The following is a 21546-nucleotide window of genomic DNA, read 5'->3' on the forward strand; positions in this document are numbered from 1 at the left end:
AGACCATAAGACTCGTCATTATAATTTTTATAAAAGCCCTCGACCCCAGGCTGGCCAGAGTGGAGAGGCCTGCATGGGGTTCCTAAGGGAACTGAGGGCAGGTCCAGGGAGCCCAGGAGGCGGCAGGCAGCACAGACAGGCTGCTAGTGCCGAAGGTGACTCGGGGGCCGCCTTCCTCCACGGTAGAGGTTGGGAGCAGCCGCACCGGCCCTGTCCTCCGTGCGGACGGAGGGCCGACTCACTCTGAAGATGCTTACTGGACGCCCAAGCCTAGTCCTGAAGGGTGATCCTCACAAAGAGAGTAGCTGATGGATGCTGGTCTCCGTTCTTAGACAAGAGGTGGACATGACGGTAACCTGGTAGGCGGATGGCCAGGAAGGGCAGTCCCGGTCACTCAAGGCAGGGCCAGCCCCGCCCGAGGGAAGCCGGCCCTTCCTCCCCACCCCAGCAGAGCCCAGCCCTGCCCGACACTCACCCTGCTTGAGGCTGTGCCAGGGGATGGTGCTCTGACCTATGAAGTCATTCTTAGAAGACGCGTCGTAGTCCTCTACCACGAAGCGGACGAGGGCAAGCTCAGGTACAGCCACCTCGAACTCAAACTCCGTGTCCCAGCGTGGGTTGAAACCTGGGGGGACAGGCGGTGTGTCAGCCATGTGGACACTGGCTCCAGGGGCCGGGGACCGCCCAGGCCCGGCACCTACCGTTATTGGTGATTACGGCAGTCTGGTGGCTGGCCACGTCGCGGCCCACGCCATGGATCTCCACTGTCACCTTGGGGTCCACAATTGAGTTCTTGCTCTTGTTGACTTTGGGTAGCTGCTGTCCAGAGATGACCTGGGGAAAGGTGGGGACAATTTTAAGAATTCGGGATAGCAGCGAGAGGGAAGGGGGGCCCAAGGGCACCTATTCCCTCCCGGCTGCGGCCATACCCTGACGGTGAGCCGTTTCCGGGTCCACCAGGGCCCCTGAGTCAGGGCGCGTGCACTGAAGGTGGTGTTGGGGTCTCTCAGGAAGGCGGGCTTCAGCACATACCCGCAGGCCCCGTTGTCCAGGAAGCGGCCCTGGTACACGTCCATCTCTGGCCCGGGGGTCTGGAAGTTCAGGGCCACTACAGGCAGGACAGAGCAGTCACAGGCTGCGGGCCAACCTCGGGGGCCCGGAGCCCGCCTGCTCGGGGTGCGCTGAGGCCTAGGGTTGCAGTCAGTCAACAGCAGGCTCCTTCTCTCCCTGGCACCGCACTGGCCCCGCGTCCCAGCTCCAGGGCCAGCACTGAGAGCTCCTGGGCTAGTGTGTGATCTCCGACGCTGACTGGCTGGTGGGGACATTCCCAAATCCAGTTTCCCTGCATCTGGCCCTGTTCAGGTATCCCCAGACCTCTCTCTGGGTAGCACTGAAGACTCTGTCCTTTGGAGAAGCACCCCCCCTCCACCCCCTGGCAGCCCATACCGATCTGGCAGCCACCGTTCCACATCTCCACAGGGCTGTAGTTGGAGGAGTCCGTTCTCCAGCCTGCAGGGTAGATCCGGCTCAGGTGCCCCTCATTGTGTCGGACAAAGCTGTTTCCTAGCAGGAGGTGCGGTTTGGTCAATAGAGGAGGCCTCTGGCGAGCCCAGCGCCCTCCCTTCCACTTCTGTCTGGTCCTGAGAAGGGGAACCGAGCCTGGTCTGGCCAGCCCAGATGGTCAGACAGATGGACAGCACCTTCTGCCTACAGACAGGGGCTCACCTGACTCCTGGAGCAGTCGGAGGGCACGGTTCTCGGAGAAGGAAACCATCTCATAGAATGCCTGGCCAGAGCCACCAGAGCTGGAGAAGCCCCCAAAGTGGACACTCTTGCAGTAAATAACCAAGTCGGAGAGCTCGGGCACCAGCCTGAGCTTGTCCTCCTGGGGGCCGCGGGGAGGCCCCAGTTAGAGTCAGAGGTCGGGGCAGGGCAGCCACTGAGAGCCAGAAACCCAGACGCAGAGACAGAGGGAGACAGACAGAGAGAGAGGGGACAGAGGGTCTGAATGGCAGCCAGAGAGAACTTATAAGAGGTGAACGCCCGTGAAGGTGGGGAGGGACCCCAGGGCCGCCCGGCCCCCGCAGCTCCCCCTCGAACCTTGGGCTTGTGCTGCACCCGGCTCCGCACTGCCTCGTCTTCCATCTCCGCAGCCTCATCCTCGTCCGACACGACGGTGGCCTCGGAGCCGCCGTCCCCTCCGGGGGGGAACAGTCCCCCAAGCTTCTTGCCTTTCAGCAAGATCTTCCCCTTCAGTTGCTAGGCACAGAGGAGCGAGGTCAGGACCCACCTGGCCTCACGGACAGCGTCCTGCCCGCTTCCCCAGCACACACCTCGGGGGAGGGCAGGCTCGTGGTGACCCCATCCAGCGGCTGGTCCAGCAGCATGGACCCCAGGATGGCACGGAAGTGTCGCGCCATGACGCGCTGCTGCTCCAAGCTGCAGTGGTTCTCCAGGGACAGGATGACCGGGTAGGGAGATGCCTGGAGACCCAGGGGCGTGTTAGAAGGGTCAGCTGCCCCCAGAGTTCCTGCCCTCTCCCCCAGGGCCACGGCACCTTGAAAGCATAGTCCCGGATGGCCCGGAGCACATCACATAGGAGGATCTTGGAGGTGAAGGTGTAGCCGTGGTAGATGATGGGCTCCAGGTTGGGCCCGTCCCAGCAGTCCAGCTCCAGGCAGCGACAGCCCTTACACAGCGCCCTGTGGGACAGGGCGTGGTTAGGACCCTGGGGTGCTGCCCTGGGTCCCCGCAGATCCCACCCCAGGCTTCCCGGGATCACACCGGATATAGGCTTCGGTACTGCTGGGCCCGGTGAGCTGGTCCTCCAGCAGGTAGGTGTTGTGCGAGGAGGACACCAGGTAGTGGCTGAGTGGCTGGCTCATGTCCTGGTAGACCCGCCGGTGCGCCAGGTTGAAGGCGCTGCCGTCAGCTGACAGCAGGTACATGAGGAAGCCATCCTTGGTCATCTGCCGCTGTGCCTTGGCTGGGAGGGAGGGGCCGCCAATGCGGTCAGAGCCGCCTGCTGGCTGCTCACCCTCTGCCAGGAGGAGCCCCTGCTCCCTCTGCCTGTCCTCCTAGCCGGCCCTCCGTAGCTTTGGGAACTAGAAGAAGTTCAAGTTTCCCGGGAAGACCATGGTCACCCAAGGGTGAAGCTCTATTTCCTCCTCCTCCTCTGTCCCTACGCTCTGAAGCCCCTGGGGGAAGGTCCAGAGGAGGGCTTCCTCTTCTCTGATTGGCTGGGCCCAGAACAGACATGAACACTAAACAAGAATCGTATCCACATCTGCATTTCCAGCCATCCCTTCTCCAAGCCCCGGGAAGAAGGAACCCAGAGGGAAACTGGGGTGGTGGTGCTGGAGCCCGTCTCCAGCTGCCGGCACTGACCGAGGCCCCGGGGGCTGGCCGAGACACCCTCCAGAGGGGCCCTGGGGACCCTCACCAGTCTCGTTGGGCTCGTAGCGCTCAATGAGAGAGAGAGCCAGCGCGGGCCCCGCCGCCTCCTCCCGCTGCTGGTGCTGCAGGAACGTCACTAACTGGTCCACCGACAGGGCATCCCGTGAGCCCGCCGCCTCGGCAAAGGCGCGGTCGATCTCCTCCCGCTGGGTCAGCATCTTGTAGAAGGCTTCAATCTCCTGGTCCTCCAGGGAGTCCGTCTGGGAGCGGTCACACTCCTGCCAAGCCGGGACAGCGGGCAGCTGGCACTCGGAGCGGGCGCCGGGGAGGGTCGCGGTCCCCGCCGGCGGCCGCGCAGCTCGGGCTCACCCTGAAGATCTTGCGGGCGTAGCTGTCATCCACCTGGATGTTCAGCTCCTTCAGGAAGTTCTGCAGCTCCTTGAAGGTCATCTTGTTGTCCTTGTTTTTGTCAGCTTTTCGCAAGCACGAGTGAATCCAGCTGAGCAAGAGGTGAGGAAAGGACCGGGAGCCCGGGACCCACCCAGTCCCAGTGGGAGTTGCCCCTGCCGCCTGCCTGTACTTCAGGGCAGGATCCAGGCCCCTCTCGAGGAAAGCACCACATCCCAGCAAGGAGCCTGTGGCTTCTCTTTCCTTTACTTTTCTGGCCGTAGGGATATTATGTCCAGGGGCATTCTACCTCTGGACTACACCCTCAGCCCTATTTTCTTATTCTATATTTTGAAACAGGGTCTCACTGAGGTGCGGAGGGCCTAAGTAGCTGAGGCTGGCCACAAGCCTGCGGTCCTCCTGTCTCAGCCTCCCAAGCACTGAGATTACAAATGCGTGCCTATTTTATATTTTTATTTTGAAACAGGGTCTCACTAAGTCGCTGAGGGCCTCATTCAATTGCCAAGGCTGGCCTAAAACCTACGATCCTCCCAAGTACTAGGATTACAAGGGTGTGCCACCATGCCCAGGTCAAGGAATTTGTTTCCAAACTGGGCCTGGTGGTGCATGCCTATAACCCCAGTACTCGAGAGGCTGAGATAGGAAGGATTGCAGGTTCAAGGACAGCCTCAGCAACTTAGACTCTCAGCAACTAGAGGGACCCTGTTTGGAAACAAAACAAAAAAATTAAAAAAGGGTTGGAGGTGTAGCTCAGAGATAGAATGCCCCTGTATCACAAAAGGAAATCCCTTGTATCACAAAAAGGATAAAAAAAAAAAAGTCTGTTTCTATTTGCTAGTTTTGAAATATTTTGAATTGTTGAAGACATTTCTTACTAGGAAAGGGCTTGTAGGAGACTGACTAGGTGGGGACATCATTTGCAAAAGTAAAACTAGGAGGAAGCCCCACAGCTGGGGCCTTTCAGCACCTAAGCTCCTGTATCTCTACCTGTCCTCTCTCCCTTCGAGCTTGACCTTGAGGAACTCCAGAAGGGAAGCTACCTTTGCAGAGATCAGACCACAACTAGAAGACCATGAAACCTCACTACCAAGGTGGAAAAACCTAGTAGAACACAGGGGGGGAAACGACAGGCTTTTAGAAGGAATCGTAGGGGAAATGGCAGCATAGCAATGCAAGAGATGCTTTAAAAAAACTCTGAGAACCAAGCTGGGTTGGCAGTGCACACTTGTCATCCCAGGACTTGGGAGGCTGAGACAGGAGGATCGCAGGTTTGCGGCCAGCCTCAGCTACTTAGTGAGGCCCTCTGCAACTCAGTGAGACCCTGTTTCAAAATAAAGAATAAAGCCAGGCATGTTGGTGCACGCTTGTAATCCCAGCATTTGGGAGGCTGAGACTGGAGGATCGTGGTTCGCGGACAGCCTCAGCTACTTAGTGAGGCCCTTTGCAACTCAGTGAGATTCTGTTTCAAAATAAAGAATAAAAAATAAGGCTGGAGCTGTAACTCGGGGGTAGAATGCCCCCGGGTTCCATCCCAGTACCGCAAAAAAAAAAAAAAAAGAAAGAAAGAAAATAAGATAACACTAATAACTCTTAACTAAATGAATATAAACTGGTCTCTTACAAACTATACGTATTATATATAATTTATGTAATATAACATATATGTATGTATAACACAAAGTTTCATACCCAATGCAAGTAAAGATGAGGTAAAATGGGCAGGCATCCAGTGCTTGGGCAGGGTATTGGTACCTTTAGAAAAGGCATCTAGGAACAGCCTAAGCTTTACGCTATTGCTATGGTTTGGGTGTAGTTTGTCAAGGTGCACGTGTTGGAACTCTGGTCCTAGTGAGATGATGTTGGAAGGTGAACCTGTAAGAGCTGAGACCTAGTGGGAGGTCCTGGGGCCAACTGAAGATGCTCCCTTGGGAGGAAGCATGGAACCCCAGGCTCATTCTGGCTCCCGCCGGGTGATGTGATCTAGCCTTCTTACACGTATCTCCCGCCACTGTGATGCTGTGGGCCAGGAGGTCTTTGCCAGAGCCGAGCTGATGCCAGCACCATGCCGTTGGGTCTCCAGAACTGTGAGGTAATAGTTCTCTCCTCTGTACAAAGTTAGCCTGCCTTGGGTACTTCATTACAGCAACGAAAACGGACTAAAACAACCATTGTAAGAAAATACTCCTAAATAGCAAAAGGCTTTATGAACACAGTTCTTTGCAGGGTTATTTATAGAAGTGAAAGACTAAAATAAAACCTCGACACTGCAGGAACAGCTTTGTAATTTACAGTGCATCTGCTCAGTAGAATGTTACAGTCATTAAAGCTGTCTGTGGAGACTTTACTAACTCAGGAAAATAATTGTGATATAATGTCATATGGCAAACGGATCGCAAATGTATGATCTCCACTGTTTTCGGCAGAAGCATCATTAGGCAAACTGAAATGTAGAGAAATAGACTGGGAGGAGACTGTAAATGTCAGCAGTTTCTGGAGGGAGTGGATAGTATACTGTAACATATCCATATTTCCCCAAATCTACACACACGCGCGCGCGCACATGCACATTGAAAAGGTAATTCCCAGCCGGGCGTGGTGGGCACGCTTGTAATCCCCGCGCTTGGGAGGCAGAGACAGGAGGATCTCGCAGGTTCAAAGCCAGCCGCGCTGGCTTAGGAGACCCTGTTTCCAAATAAAAATGTAAAAATAGGTCTGAGAGTGTAGCCCGGAGGTAGAAGGGCTTCCAGGAACCCCAGTACCACCAAAAAAAAAAAAAAAGAAAAAGAAAAAGAAAAGGTAATTCCCGTGCTGAAGGGTACTCAGCAGGAGAGACGGCTTTGTGAGCCCAAGATCTGACCAGTTGGACCTCGTATGGGAATGTAAGACTAATAATAAGGTGTGCACGAGAGTTGACTATGAAGTCGTACCTTTGAATTGCCCTTACAAGACAGCTCCAATGCAGGCAAATGTGGCCTTGAGAGAGAACACTTAAAAGTCTTGCAAATGCTGGGAAACACACAGAAGCTCAAAATGTGAGCCCTGGGGCTCAAAACGTGCTCCCCAAAAAGCTAGATAATCAGCACCCATGAACGTTCTGAATGTGAAAATAAGAAAACAACTCCATTTATAAGAGTCAAAAGGAGATAAATGACCTAGAATAGAAATTTTTAAAACTTAGGATCTCAAAACCATAAAATACCATTGAAAGGGGCATTCTATCCCCAAGCTATGCCTCCAGCCCCTATTCTATTTTTTATTTTGAAACAGGGTCTCACTAAGTTGCTGAGGCTGGCCACGAACCTGTGAACCTCCTGCCTCAGCCTCCCATGTACTGGGATTATAGGTGTGCACCACCACACCGGGCTGAGTTTTTTATTTTGAAACAGTGTCTAGACTGCTGGCGACACATACTTGTAAATCCCAGTACTTGGGAGGCTAAGACAGGAGGATCACATATTCAAGCCAGCCTTGGCAATTTAGTGACGTCTTCCACAGCTTAATGAGATCTTGTTTCCAAATAAAAAGTAAAATTGGGTTGGGGGTACAACTTGGAAGTAGAATGCTTCTGGGTTTAGTCCCCATACAAAAAAGGAAGGAAAAAGGAAGGAAGGAAGGAGGGAAGGAAGGAAAGAAGGCAGGCAGGCAGGCAAAGTTGCTGAGGACCTCACTAAATTGCTGAGGCCGGCCTCTAACCTGTGATCCTCCTGTCTCCGCCTCCCAAGTGCTGGGATTACAGAAGTGCACCACAGTGCCCGACTCACAAAGTACTTTGTTTTAACCCCACGGGCTGGGCTGAGGACCAGGCCTGCGGGGACACCATCCCTCCCTAAGACATAGCACTGACCTCCTGATTCCCAGAGAGAAAAAGTGTGGTAACTCTAGCCAACCCGACTGCACCATCCCACACGAGGCCCCATGCTGAAGCCGGCTGCGCCCCTCAGCTCCCATCTCCGCCCTGGTTACTGGGGGACACAGGGGTGGGGGCATCGGGGGCTGCACAGCTATGGCCTTGGGTCAGAGTAGAAGATCCCACGCACGTTTCCGACCTCCCTTCTGCTGTGGACTGAACTCTGTCTCCCCCAAAAATCTTATGTTGAAGCCCTAACCTTAATGAGGTGGTATTTGGAAATGGGGCCTTTGTGTGTCAGTTACGTGTGGATAAGGTCATGGGCCCTCTTGACGGGATTATTGCCCTTAGAGAAGACTCACCAGGGAACGTTTGTCCCTCTTCCCAACATGGGAAGCCATCAGCAAGTCAGGGAGAAAACTCTCACCTGACTCCGACCCTGCAGGCCGAGAAAATACATTTCTCCTATTTAAACCAGTCGGTCTAGGGCATTTAGTTATAGCAATGTGAGCTGACTAAGCCACTTTCCACACTCAGGCTGCCCCAGGGGCAATGGCGGCCTGTTCCCAGGCCAGGCCAGGCCAGGAGCCACTGGTACCAAGAGGATACTGCCGCAGCTTCTGCCGCTGGTCCATGGAGCCCGAGTGGTGGATGATCTTGCGCAGCCCCTGCACCCAGTGCTGGGCGTCGGCTGGCGACGGAGCGATGAGGTCTAGCGTGTTGCGCTGGTCCTTGAAGACAATGGAGAAGCAGCGGTCCTCCGGCACGTCCCGGGCAAACTTCTCCAGGCCCTCTGTGCGGTGTCCCATCCGCACCTCCTGAATGTCCTCGATGGAGACTGAAGAGGGAGGGGCGGAGCCGCCATGAGGCCATCCCTGCCACCCACACACACAGCCAAGGCCACAGGAGAGGGGTCCAGCCCAGAGACACCACCCCTGAGGGACCAGGGAGGGGCAGAGAAGAGGGACAGAAAGTTAGGAGGAAGACAGAGGTGGAAATGGAGACAGCATGGGACAGTCACAGCGGGCAGAGTGGAGACTCTGGGGAGAGATGCGACAGAGATCTCGAAGGGGGACGGGCCCCTGGGTCCCAGGCCCACTGTCTGGGTGATGGGGGAAGGAGGGCCCAGGGCTGTGCTTTGGGCCTGCCCTCCCTCCATAGCCACGAAAGCCACCAGCTCTGACACTTAGTAGACAGAGGCCCCTTCAGTCAGCCCGGCCCTAGGGTCTGGGGACAGAGGGCCTGAGGTGGAGCTGTGACTAGTGTGTTCTGATGTTGGGAAGCCCTTGGAGCGGGGTGTAGGAAGGCGCTGCCTCCAGGGTCCCAAGAGGCAGGGTTCTGAGAGATTGCCTCTTTCTGGGACCTCCTGTCCCAGCCTAGCATCCCCACCTTGGTGCCTACATCCCAGCGTGCCCTCTCTGGCCCAGCTAAGAGCCAGAGCGAGCCTCCCAGCAGCAGGACCCAGAGCTGCGGGGCCCCACCCTGTCCTGAGCCATCCATCTGTCCTGGGTGTGGCTGGAGGTCCCGTCCCTCTGGAGCCCACCCCACCCCAGTACCAGGGACCTCCCAGCCACCTGCAGGTGCACGTGTGTGGCTTGCGCCTGGCCACAGGCTCTGCAGAGAGGGACACGTGAGCCTGGGCCATCTGGGGTGCAGCGGACAGCCCTGCTTAATCCCTTTGCGGCCTACTAGGCCCCCAGGGGTGCAGCTGCCGCTGCCCAGGCTGGGAACAAAAACAGGAAACCTGTTTTGTGGACCACCCGCCCTAGGCCCACGCCCCCACCCACTCCAGAGAGAAAGTCCAGGCGCCTCGCTGCTGATAACACCCGCCTGCCTGCCCAGAACAAGGGAGACCCAGAGAGCAGAGCTCGGAGAAACAGGGCTGCCCATCCCTCCACCACTGGCCTTAGTTTCCCCAGGGGCAAAGTGCACTTGAGGAGAAACCAAGCGCTCACCCAGGGAAGGGAAGTGCCCACGGGTGGACTGGGCCTAAGACGGGAGCCTGGGCCGCACCAGAGCCTCTGCCCATCATGCTCCTTACCTGAGCGCACCCGGCGCTCTGGGCCGGGATCTCACTCCAGCGGCCCCTTCTCTTAGGTCACAGCCCCTGGGGTACCCTCCTTAGGCCCACCTGAGCCCTTGGTTCACACAGTATCCGGTCCAGAACATTCTTCCTATCCTTTGGCTCACAGCTATCCAAGTAGGAGTCGCATCCGGCCAGTGTAAATGGGGGTCCTCATTTCTCAACCCTCTGCCTGCCCCTTTTCCCATGCTGCCAAGCTCCGGGAACAGGCTGGAATGGCAGGTGGGCGGCTCCGACCATGTGATTCCTGTTCTCACCGTGGCCCGGCCCACCAGCATCTAACAGGAAACCTGATATCAGGGCAGGGGCCCAGCAAAGGAGCTGCCTGGCGCCACGGAGGCAAGGTCAGGGGGTCACTCCTGTGCTGGGGGGCAGCGGGCTGGGCTGGGGCACACACAGGCTCGGGGTAGATTTCTGAGAACACTTAAAAACCCTGTCTCTAAAGCTGGGTGCAGTGGCCCATGCCTGTAATCCCAGTACTTGGGAGGCTGAGACAGGAAGATCACAGGTTGGAGGACAGCCTCAGTAATGTAGCCAGACCTTCAGCAAAACTTAGCAAGATCCTGTTTCAAAATAAGAAAAAGAGCCGGGCGTGGTGGCGCACGCTTGTAATCCCCGCGCTTGGGAGGCTGAGACAGGAGGATCGCATGGGTTCGAAGCCAGCCTCAGTTACTTAGTGAGGCTCTCAGCAACTTAGTGAGACCCTGTTTCCAAATAAAATATAAAATAGGTCTGGGAGTATAGCCCGGAGGTAGAAGGCCTCTGGGTTCCACCCCCAGTACCACAAAAAAAAAAAAAAAAGAAAAGAAAAAGAAAAAGAAGCTGAGTGTGGTGATGCATGTAATCATCCCAGTACTTGGAAAGGCCGAGACAGGTTCTCGGCCAACCTCAGCAATTTAGAGAGGCCCTCGTCAACTCAATGAGATCCTGTTTCAAAATTTAAAAATAAATAGGGCTGGGGGGGTGTGGCTCAGAGGTAAAATGCCCCTAAGATCCAATCCCTAGTACCCAAACCACCAAAAACAAAAGCTCATCACCTCAGACCCTGCCTGGCACTGCTCAGCAACTGTCATGACTCCCGGGCCCCAAAGACTCAGCAGGGCTCCCCCATCTCCCCTGGCTCCTCCCTGCCTGACCTCAGGCCCTGCCACAGGCTGGAGCCCACACCTCATCAGTCCCAGGTCCCCGGGCCTGGCGGACCCTCCCGGGTCAGAGGCGCCCACCCAGAGCTCCCTGGGCGGCTCCGTCCCTGTCTGGGGCTGGTCACTGTGTGGCTTTACTCCCCACAGCTCCCAGGGGCCGGCCCAACCTCCTCCCACCCCGGGGACACTCCTCCCATCTCCCGGGGCAGATGAACAGGTGAGGAGAATCCAGGGGTCTGGCCTTCAGGAAACCCAGGTTATAGTGATCTGCTTTGCCCAACAGACCAGCCACTTGTCACCTGTAGCTGCTTAAACATAAATCAGCTCAGATGGGATAAAATTAAAAACTCAGTTCCCCATCCCGGTAGCCGCATTGGAGGGCTTTGGAGCCACCTGTGGCCGGAGGCGGAGGCGCCATGCTGGACAGTACGGACAGCTTTTCGACCTTGACAAAGAGCTGTACTGAATGGCCTTGTTCTAAAATTTTCCCACGGCCGGGCATGGGGGCGCACGTGTGCCATCCCAGTACTTTGGAGGCTGAGACAGGAGGATCGCAGGGTCACGGCCAGCCTCAGCTACTTAGTAAGGCCCTCCTCAACTTAGTGAGACCCTGTTTCAAAATAAAAAGAATAAAAAATCGGGCTGGGGGGAGGGCTGTAGCTTAGAGGTAGAATGCCCCAGGGTTTAATTCCCAGAACCACAAAAAAAAAAAAAAAGTCTAAGAGGCATAGCTCAGAGGGTGTGTAGGATGCCCCTGGTTCAATCCCCTGTACCAACAACAACAAAAAAAATTCCCACCAAGTAAAAGTGCAGAAGAGAGCGTCTCATCTTAAAGAATCTGCTCTCAGACACTTGAGTTCCCAGGCCCTTTGCTAGCTTCTAGAAAGCTCTCAGACCTCCACCTTCCTCGAGGGAGTGCCCCAGCAGAGGCCTCTCCCTGAGCATCCCAGCCCTGCTCCACCCCAGCTCCTACGGCTCCCTCCCATGCCCCGCCTGGCTTCTTCTCCCTGGAAGGACTTATCTGCGTCTGGACTTTGGGCCTTGCTTTTGGCCCACCACACCCACACAGTGTAATCTATCCAACTTCCCTCCTTCCCATGCCGCCTGGAAGGATATCCGGGAGTTCCAGCATCCCTGTCCATCTCCCTGCCTGCCTCCGAGCCTGGCTGGGCCATGTGTCCCCATCCCCAAAAAGCATTAGCACTGTCCAGCCCAGGCTAGGACTCAGTTTCCCTCCAGGTGATTTACCTGAGCCCAGCCCAAGTTCTCTTATTTCTGGCTCGGGGTTGCACCCATGACCTGCTCCCTACCAGGCTAGACTCAGTTTCCCCATCCCCGCCCCCTCCTCTGTGGCCCAGTGAACTCACACAGCTGGGACTCCGGGGACCTCATGACCTTGCGGGACTCCTGCCAGATGGTCTTGCAGTCCTCCTGCAGCTTGTAGAAGCGCTCTCTCCGCCAGGAGCTGGACTTCACCTTCAGGAGCTGGCTGCCCTTCAGCAGGGCCAGGAGGTCCTTGTCATCCTGCAGGCCTGGAGGTCAACACTGGTGAGTATTGGAGGCTCCGCCTGCCCCGTGACACGCGGCCATCGCTGCGGTATCCTGACCACGCAAAGGGAGCATGATCGTTCGTTCCTTAATTAGGGACTTGTGTGAATGGTTTGACGAAGGTAAACCTTCATTTCTTTGTGGTTTTGGAGATGGAACCCAGGGGCATTCTACCTCCGAGCTCCACCCACACCCTATTTTTTATTCTTTATTTTGAAACAGGGTCTCACTGAGTTGCAGAGGGCCTCATTAAGTAGCTGAGGCTGTCCGTGAACCGCCATCCTCCTCCGGTCTCGGCCTCTCAAATGCTGGGATTACAAGCCTGCGCCACCACGCCCGGCTAAAGTTCTCTCCACAATAGGGTTTATGACCTCGATGTTGGATCAGGGCATTCCAGTGGTGAAAACGCCAATGCCCCTGCTGCCTTGAGCCACACTGGCCATGCCCACCGCTGGGCCTTCCGGGTCCCACTTCCTGCCAGCCTCACCCAGGCTCTGTGTCTTACCCATCTTACCCACGCTCCAGCTGCTCCCAGAGCCCCGCTCAGACTGTAACTGAGACAGCCATGCATACTGTAGAACACTGACCCCCAAACTAACTTATGTGACCACCCCCAAAACACACACACACACACACACACACACACACACACACACACACACACAGAAGAATGGACACAGAAAGGGCAACTAATTCAAGAAGTCTTGGTTCCTGCGGGACCAGGGGACCTGGCTCTAAAAGATGAGTGGGTCCCTCCTGGTCATAAGGAGTCAGGGTAAAGAAGCTTGGACCAAACCATCAGGCAAAGCCGGGCGTGGTGGCGCACACTTGTAATCCCAGTACTTACAGGAGGGTCGCAGTTTGCGGACAGCCTCAGCTACTTAGTGAGGCCCTTTGCAACTCAGTGAGGCCCTGTTTCAAAATAAAGAATACAAACTCGGGCTGGAGGGTGGAGCTCAGAGGAAGAATGCCCCTGGGTTCCATCCCCAGTACCTCACCCCCCCAGAAAAAAAAAAAAATCAGGCAAAAACAGGCAAGAGGCATGAAAGGGAGGCCCAGCCTGGCTCCTCCAGAGCCCTCACCCCCAAGCAGATCCTGTACCAACTGTGAAAAAGGAGACCCCACCCTGCACCTTAATAACCCATCAATATAACACAGATAGACACATCTGTGTGTGTGTGTGTGTGTGTGTGTGTGTGTGTGTGTGTGTGTGTCACTCTGTCCCCCAAACTCTGTGCCCCACCTGCAATCTTGGTCCCAGTACTCAGCAGGGTGGTGGCAAGGGGACCCCAAGGATCCCGTTGGAGGGGCCGTGCGGGGAGCCCTCATGAAGCCATAGGCCTTTTCTGTCCTGACCTCTGATGTCCTCTCCACTGTATCCATGCCCCTGACCCCAGCCACCCTGTCCCACACTGACAGTGCCTACAGAGCCTTCTGGACCACTTCTGGGGCCTCGGCCACCAACACTCTTCCATCCCAAGCTCCAGCGTCTGGTGGGGACAGAGCCTGTGCTAACATCATCCCTCTCTGGGCCTGTGCACCCCCTCGGCCCGGTGAGAACAGTGTGGGGGGCATCCTCGGGCCTCCTCAGGCTGACAGTCTGATGTGACTTCCGCCATCTTTGTCCCAGGGCTGTCCACCCGCTTCCGGAAGGCCCTCTGCCTTAGCACGGGAGCTCCCCGGCAGCTCAAGGGGGAGACTTGGCAGAGAAGAAGGCAGCTTTTACAGGAGGTTTCCAACCATTGGCTGGTACAGGAGAACACAGGAGGGAAGGTAAGGGGGTTCCCGCCTCTGTCCTCTGCTGGGAAATTTCCTTACCATCTGCCAGCTCTGCGCCCCATCCCCTTAGCTGGGCACACATGGGGGCCACCCACTGCAGATGGGAGTCGGGGGTGTCAGGAAGTCGAAGGTGAGCCCCACCCTCCCGTTCTGGAAAACACCATGAAGAGATGACACGCTCATCCTGTCCTGAGCCAGGCTGTGGCTCTGATTGGGTCAGGCAGAGATAAGCCCGAGGCTGCAGACATGGCTGCCAGGACGTAGCCCTCCGGCCCCAGGGGGGCCCGGATAGTTCCAGGAACGTGAGCATCTCGGCTTGCTGGGCCGTTGGGAAACCTTTGCAAGTGTCTCCAGTGGGGCCTTTTGATTCTGAGGCTTCTGGGTCCCCGTGTCACTAGCAAGCAGAAGGCATATGGGCCCCTCCTTCAGCCCCACTCACTACGATACAGAACCTTCTCCTCTGGTGGGAAGGTGGTGCAGGGCTCTGAGCTCTGCAGAAGCCCCTGTTTGACCCTGCAGCCCACCAACCCGCCTAGGCTCACCCCCAGAGAGGGGGCCATGTAGAGGTCACCGGGGGCCAGTGGGAAGCTGGGGGTGCCAGGAGTTCCACCCCTGAACCTAGAGAGGCACACAGTGTAGACACTCGGGCCCGAGACCCACAGCCACACGTAGCTACGCTGAGATACGGCCACGCTAACTCTATGCAACCACATTGCCAGATGCAGCCTCACAAAGGGCCGCACACGGGGACACCCCCAAACTACACACGGTCACAGGGTCACCTTAGTCACACACTGCCACACAGTGCCCAGGGCTACAGCATCATTATCAGGACAGTAATAATAATAGCAGCCACCGTAATAACAGTCACCCTGTGAGCAAGGCCCTGGTCTCAGCACATGTATTTAACCCCCAACAACCCTGGGAGGACGGCGGCATCATTAGACCCATTTTACAGATGAGGGAACCAAGGCTGGAGGAAGCTGCCTGGTGAAGTGGGGACTCGGAAGCAGGCAGCCTGCCCACGGGGACAGGGCTACGAAGCCTGCTGCCACAGGCCGGTTTTTAATTTCTTAATTTAATTTTTTAAATTTTATTTATTTATTTATTTTGCAGTACTAGGGGTGGAACCCAGGGCCCTTCTACCTCCAAGCGCCACCCAGCCCTATTTTTTATTCTTTATCTTGAAACAGGGTCCCACGGAGTTGCAAAGGGCCTCACTTAGAAGCTGAGGCTGTCTTAGAACCCAGATCCTCCTGTCTCAGCCTCCCGAATGCTGGGATGGAGTGTGCGCCACGTCGCTCGGCTTACCAGGGACTTAACATCAGAAAATCCCCAGGACACACACAAGCCACGGAGCAGGATGCCAGGATCTGTCACCTAGGGTCACACACAACCATCCTCTGCCGCCAGCTGTCACACCAAGCCACACGCGGACACCCAGGTGCGCGATGTCCACACTGGGCCAGCCTCGGAGGGGTGGAGGTAGGCGAGGGGCAGGGGTACCCCAGAGCTCGTCCCACGTGTCACGCTGCAAACCCGGCCCCACAGCCCTAAGCCACGGCTGGGAGCTCACTCAGAGGCTGGAGGGCAGGTGGTCCCCGATTCAGGGACAAGCAGCCCGTCCCGCTGCGCGCTCCCCCAGTCCCCAGCGCCCCTTACCCAGTCTTTTCCCATTGAGCGCCGCCACCTGGAGGCTCTGCTCCAGCAGGTAAAGCTCCCTGGAGCGGCTCCGGCTCCGGCTCCGGAGCCCCAGGCACTGCATGGCGCTCCACCGCGCCTCTGCCACCGGGAAGCCTGGTGCGGGGCAGTGCAGCCCCTGGCAGCCTGCCGGGACCAGAGGGCGGGACCACTGGGAGGCCAGCCATAAAGGGGCGGAGCGAGAACCCGAGAGGCGGGGCAGGACCCAGAGGGCGGGGTTGCAGCCCTAGGGGCGGGGCCAGAGGGAAAGCCAGACCAAAGGGGCGGAGTCATTCCTTGGGGGCGGAGTCCTTGGTTGGGGCGGGTCCAGGCCGGGGGCGGGGCTAATGCCCTCGGAGGCGGGGCGACAGTGGAATGCCCCCGGGCAAGGCGGGGCAGAGGAGGGCGGGGTGGGGAGCACAAGTGAGACAGGGCTGCAACCAGGAAGCCCTAGTGTGACCAAGCAGGGGCGTGAGGGAAGGCTGGAGCCCGGGGAGGAGCCAGGCCTGGGGTTGGCGTGGAGGCTGAGCCACATTCCAGGAAGCGGGCCAGGGCGGGGCGGGGCGAGATGGGAGGCCTGGGCACTGGAAAGGCAGTGTCCAGCCCAGGAGGGCGGAGCCTCGGCTTCGGGGGCAGTGAGGGGTGGAGCTGGGGCCGGGCGGGAAGTCCCACCCCATCTCAGAGGGGGACACCCGGGCAGTGCCAGCCCAGGGAGGCAGAGCTGCGCTGCAGAGTTTGGCGGGGCCAGGCAGCCGAGCTTGCCAACTATTTTACTTTAATTAGTGAACAAATTCGTGGTCTCTTAGCTTTGCGCGTGCCTCCTCGCTTAGGAACGTTAGTTGGACAGACCTCAGTCTCCCCACCTGCGTGGGGGCAATCCCAAGGTATTGCGGCTGTATGCAAAAGGATTCTTGAAAAGCAGGTGGCCCTCAAAGAGCCCATTAACGCGGGCTTGCCTCAGCGAATAGACGGGAAGACTGCGGGTGTGCAAAACTGTGCTGCCAATGTGCCTGGGAACAGAGGGCCCTTTCACGTCGCTTACAGCGCCCCTTTCATCCACCCAGCAAATACTGATGGAGCCCCTACTGTGGGCCAAGGCAGGACACCACCAGGGGCCTGACTCACTCTTTTACTTTCTGCCTCTGAAGAGTTCCCGATTCGCCTCCCGTGGCTCCAGCAGTGAGTCACTGGCAAAGCCAGTTTTGGGCACAGAAGGCGCGGCAGTTATAACAATAAACAGAGTCAGAGGGACTGGTCTAAGGTCACACCACAGAGAAGACCGAGCAAGGTGTGTGAGATAGCTGCACAGAACAGGGACACAGAGGAGCTGTGCATCTATTTGGAGTAGGAGGAGCAGAGGCCAGTGTAGCCCTGGTTGTAGAGAAGCCATGCTCTTAACCACTACGAGGATCCGTGGACAGAATCACATCTCCATATAATTCCCTCCCTTTGCATTCTTTTTTTATTTTTTATTTTTATTTTTTGCAGAACTGGGGATTGAACCCAGGGGCAGTCTACCTTTGAGCTACACACCCAGACCCCCTTTTTTTGGTACTGGGGATTGAACTCAGAGGCATTCTACCTTCGAGCTATACTACCCTAGCCCAATTTTTTATTTCTTATTTGGAAACGGCGTCTCACTAGGTTGATGAGTCTCACTATTTACTGAGGCTGTCCTGGAACCTGCAATCCTCCTGTCTCCGCCTCCCAAGTACTGAGATTAAAAGCATGTGCCACCATGCCCAGCCTATCTTTTTATTCTTTATGTTAAAACAGGGTCTCACTAGGTTGCAGAGGGCCTCACTAATTAGCTGAGGCTGATTGCGAACCTGTGATCCTCCTGTCTCAGCCTCCCAAGAACTGGGATTACAAGCATGTGCCACCACACCTGGCTGGCTTTGAATTCTTATGTGCTTTATTTTGCTCATTTAAAAATATGATATTGCCGGGCCGGGCATGGTGGCGCGCGCTCATCATCCCAGCATTCGGGAGGCTGAGACCGGAGGATCGCGGTCCGCGGACAGCCTCAGCTACTTAGTAAGGCCCTTAGCAACTCAGTGAGACCCGGTTTCAAAATAAAGAATTAAAAAAATAGGGCAGGGGGTGTATCTTGGAGGTCGAATGCCCCTGGGTTCCATCCCCAGACCTGCAAAAAAAAAAAAAAAAAAATGATCCTGAGACTGTCTACAGACTTCACTTGACTGCTAAGATGGCCTATGGCACAAAAAAGTCAAGACCAGTGTAGGTGACTCTGTGTGTGTGTGTGTGTGTGTGTGTGTGTGTGTGTGAGAGAGAGAGAGAGAGAGAGAGAGAGAGAGAGAGAGAGAGAGGATATGTGTGTGTGTGTCTGTAGGGGGTCCAGAACCCCAGGAACAGCTTTGAAACTGGCCACCCCAACTTGCTATGATGTTTCTGGCACCATCATCTCTTGGAGGTACTGGCTTTTGGGGAAGCCTGGAGTTCCTAACCCCATTAATGTTATATCCTTGTGGAATATGCATTGCTATCCCATGAATGAGAAAATAGGGTCAGAGAGGCAAAGGGTCATACAGGCAGAAGCAGACCTAAGATGGGATGAGGCCAGGATGAGGTCCCTCTGCTAGCCACGTTTACAAATGCCTGCTCTTGAGTGGGACAGCAGGGATCAGGCGTAGGGAAAGTTAGTGGCGGTGAACGTGTTGCGTAAAGGTAGGATCTGACCGGGAGGTGAAAGGTAGCTCCGTTTCAGGTGCATCTGGGGAGCTGCTGGACAAGCTAGTCCAGGCTGAGCAGAAATAAAACAGAGAAAGCGGGGAGGGGAAGAGGAGAATGGGAACTATAGCATCAGCCAGAGGGCTTCCGAGGCACCTGAAAAAGCCCCTGACATGCAGTCTGGCCACCCTTACCCCGGCTAGGGACTGTCCTCTGTGTGGACTCATTTCCTAAAGAGCGGCACCCAGCAGCTCACAGGGCATGGTAACTGGGGTGGGGCCTCCCGCAGGAACACACCACGGCCCTGGGTACAGCTACTGCTCCAAGTGCCTGGGGGACACCACTCATTCAGCCCTTGCAGCAACCCTAAAAGGGAGGCTAGATCTAGCCCCCCTTTCTTTATGTATATGTGTGTGTGGTACCAGGGATTGAACCCAGGGGTGTTCTGCCTCCAAGCTACACACCCCAAGCCCTATTTTATTTTTATTTTTTATTTTTTATTTTATTTTATTTTTTTTTGGTGGTACTGGGGTTCCTGGAAGCCCTTCTACCTCCGGGCTACACTCCCAGACCTATTTTTTACATTTTCATTTTGGAAACAGGGTCTCCTAAACCAGCGCGCGCGGCTGGCTTCGAACCTGCGCGATCCTCCTGTCTCTGCCTCCCAAGCGCGGGGATTACAAGCGTGCGCCACCACGCCCGGCTTATTTTTATTTTTTATTTTGAAACAGGGTCTCACTAAGTTGCAGAGGTTGTCCTTGAACCTGCAATCCTCCTGTCTCAGACTCATGGACTGAGATTACAAGTGCTCGTCACCATCCCCGGCTGCCCCCCGTTTTACAGATGAGGAAACTGAGGCCCAAAGAAGCCAAGGGACTGTCTCACATGAAGAAGCCAAGCCTTGGACTGAGATAGTTGCCCTCCAGAATCCAGGCCTTTATGCGGCATGGATTTTGCATGCAAATGGGACAAGAGGCATCCAATCTAGGGGAGCCCACGTGGGCAAACGGGGAGACTCTGAGGGCAGCAGACCCCTGACTGCCAAGCCAAGGGAGCGTGGTCCTGCAGCATGCCGGGGCTGTGAAAGGGAGGGACTCCTCCAGGGAGGTGTGGACAACCAGCGACCACCTCCTCCCGCCGCCAGTTCTCTTTGGCAGGTCTTGCTTCCCCACCTGGCTTGCGGTATGGACCAAAGGCAGGGAATGGAGATGATTCGGGGTGATAGGCTAGAAGCGGCAGGGCCTTCGGGGAGACAGCTCGGGGTCACAGTGTTCATGCCAGCCCTGCAGGAAGGGCTGGACGGTGTCATGCTCCGTGAGGCTGGTCTCAAACAGGATGAACCAGGGAGGGCGGCCAAGCCCATGCCGCCAGCCTGGAAGGCTCTGGCCGAGTTTCTGTGTCTTCCTCTCTGGGAAAGATACCGGGGCTGTCCCAGGAGAGAAACTGGGCAAAGACAAGAAATCCAGGGATGGCGGCCATTCAGACACGACTGCTAAGTCAGAGACAACCAGGGGGCCAGGGTGTGGAGGTGCACGCTGGTGGATCACGAGTTCAAGGCTAGCCTCAGAAACTTTGTGAGCTCCTCCACAACTTGGTGAGACCCTATTTCTGAGAGAGAGAGAGAGAGAGAGAGAGAGAGAGAGAGAGAGAGAGAGGTAGATAGATAGATGGCAGAATAAGAATGAACCAGAGGGCTTTGAGGGGGGCCTTTATGAAAACAGGCAGGGAAGAGATGACCTCTGCAGGGCAGACAGCAGTAGCTAATGGATGGTGAGATAGAACACAAGTCTCCACTGTGGTCCTCTGAGCTGCCGGGTCTCCCTTTCCACCAGCCTGCCAGGAGCATGCAGGCTGCTGCTGGGCTGAGGACAGGAGAGGAGACATTAGAAGGAGCAGAGATCCCATGACCCGGCTGGACAAGGAGGCTTTGAGAAACCCTGGCTACGGCCTCTCTAGACTCGGGGGTGGGGCAGGTCTGGGCCAATGGAGAAACACAAAAAGAGCCTGGGGGCTGGCTGTGGGCACATCTCTAGGGTCTGGAGTGGAGGGCTGGAGGACTCTGTCTTCCTCATCTCTAGGTCCATGAGCGGTTGAGCTGAATGGGTAATGGGCACTAAAGTCTCCAACCCCCAGCTTACTGGAAAAAAGAGGGATATCTAGTTAAGAAGCAGTAGGTGAGGGCAGGGTTTGCTGAGCGGAGGATCCGAGGCCAGGAAGGCAAAGGCCCCTCAGCTTGGGTGAGCGCCCCATCTTCCCTCCCAGGGGCCCCCAGACCTTGCGGAGCCCAGGCGCCCCTCACTGCAGGAGGGCCAGCGGCAGAGCGAGGACTGGCCCAGATTGCAGGAAACAGAGCTGCCCTGACAAAGGAGACAGCCGTGAGCGTCCAGCGCAGCCCGGCCGGCCGCCCGGAGGGCCCGCGCAGCCAGGGGATGCTGAGCAGCCCGGGCCAGATCTCACCCAGACTTGCACACCTCCTCGCCCCGCCCCTTACACTCCTGCCCCGCCACACCCGCGCGGCCTGCCGCGGTCCAGGCACGCCCGGGCTTTGGGGAGCCTCTGAGGATGGCTGGGGCCGGCAGGGGAGAGCTCAGTGGGTTCCTGGATGCGGTTTGCTTCCCTGCTTGGCGCCTTCCTGCGGTCTGGATGGTGGAGCCCAATCTTTTCTGACCAGGGACCAGGGCAAGTCCCCGAGGGAGAAGTTTCTGGCTTGCTCGGCTCCCAGACCTCCCGGGCCGGACCCGGGACGAGGCGGTACACACCCAAGGTCGCGCCCCGCAGCTCTGCTCTGGGGTCACGCCAGTCCCGCACAGGGGCCGCGATGGCCGAAGGAGCTGCGAGCCCCTGCCCAGGGTTTCCCCACTCGCACGGGAGGGACACTCACCGTGCAGGGTCAGGAAGTCCCGGCCCGAGTCCATGCCCGCAGCCTGGGGTCCGGGCGCAGCGCGGGGCAGGGGCCCGAATGGGCCGCGGTG

At 56.8% G+C, this 21546-nt stretch overlaps 1 protein-coding gene across 2 annotated transcripts; it reads right to left on the reverse strand.

Moving 5' to 3' along the window:
* Positions 1-270: 270 nt before the first annotated feature.
* Positions 271-21489, reverse strand: PLCD1 (phospholipase C delta 1; the record flags this gene model as incomplete). 2 transcript variants are annotated; one of them, XM_080715974.1, is made up of 15 exons in its annotated part: positions 271-356; positions 476-625; positions 702-834; positions 930-1108; positions 1447-1563; positions 1726-1885; positions 2101-2259; positions 2334-2483; positions 2558-2702; positions 2785-2986; positions 3443-3674; positions 3766-3895; positions 8261-8489; positions 12244-12408; positions 21456-21489. In XM_080715974.1, the coding sequence occupies 15 exons, from the start codon at positions 21487-21489 to the stop codon at positions 271-273; spliced, it is 2271 nt and encodes a 756-aa protein (XP_080572100.1). The 2 variants fall into 2 exon arrangements, with proteins under 2 accessions (XP_080572100.1, XP_080572099.1); XM_080715973.1 differs by lacking the exon at positions 21456-21489 and adding an exon at positions 15866-15968.
* Positions 21490-21546: the final 57 nt, after the last annotated feature.

Source organism: Muscardinus avellanarius (assembly GCF_963383645.1).
Source record: "Muscardinus avellanarius genome assembly, chromosome: 18".
Classification (NCBI taxonomy): Eukaryota; Metazoa; Chordata; class Mammalia; order Rodentia; family Gliridae; genus Muscardinus; species Muscardinus avellanarius.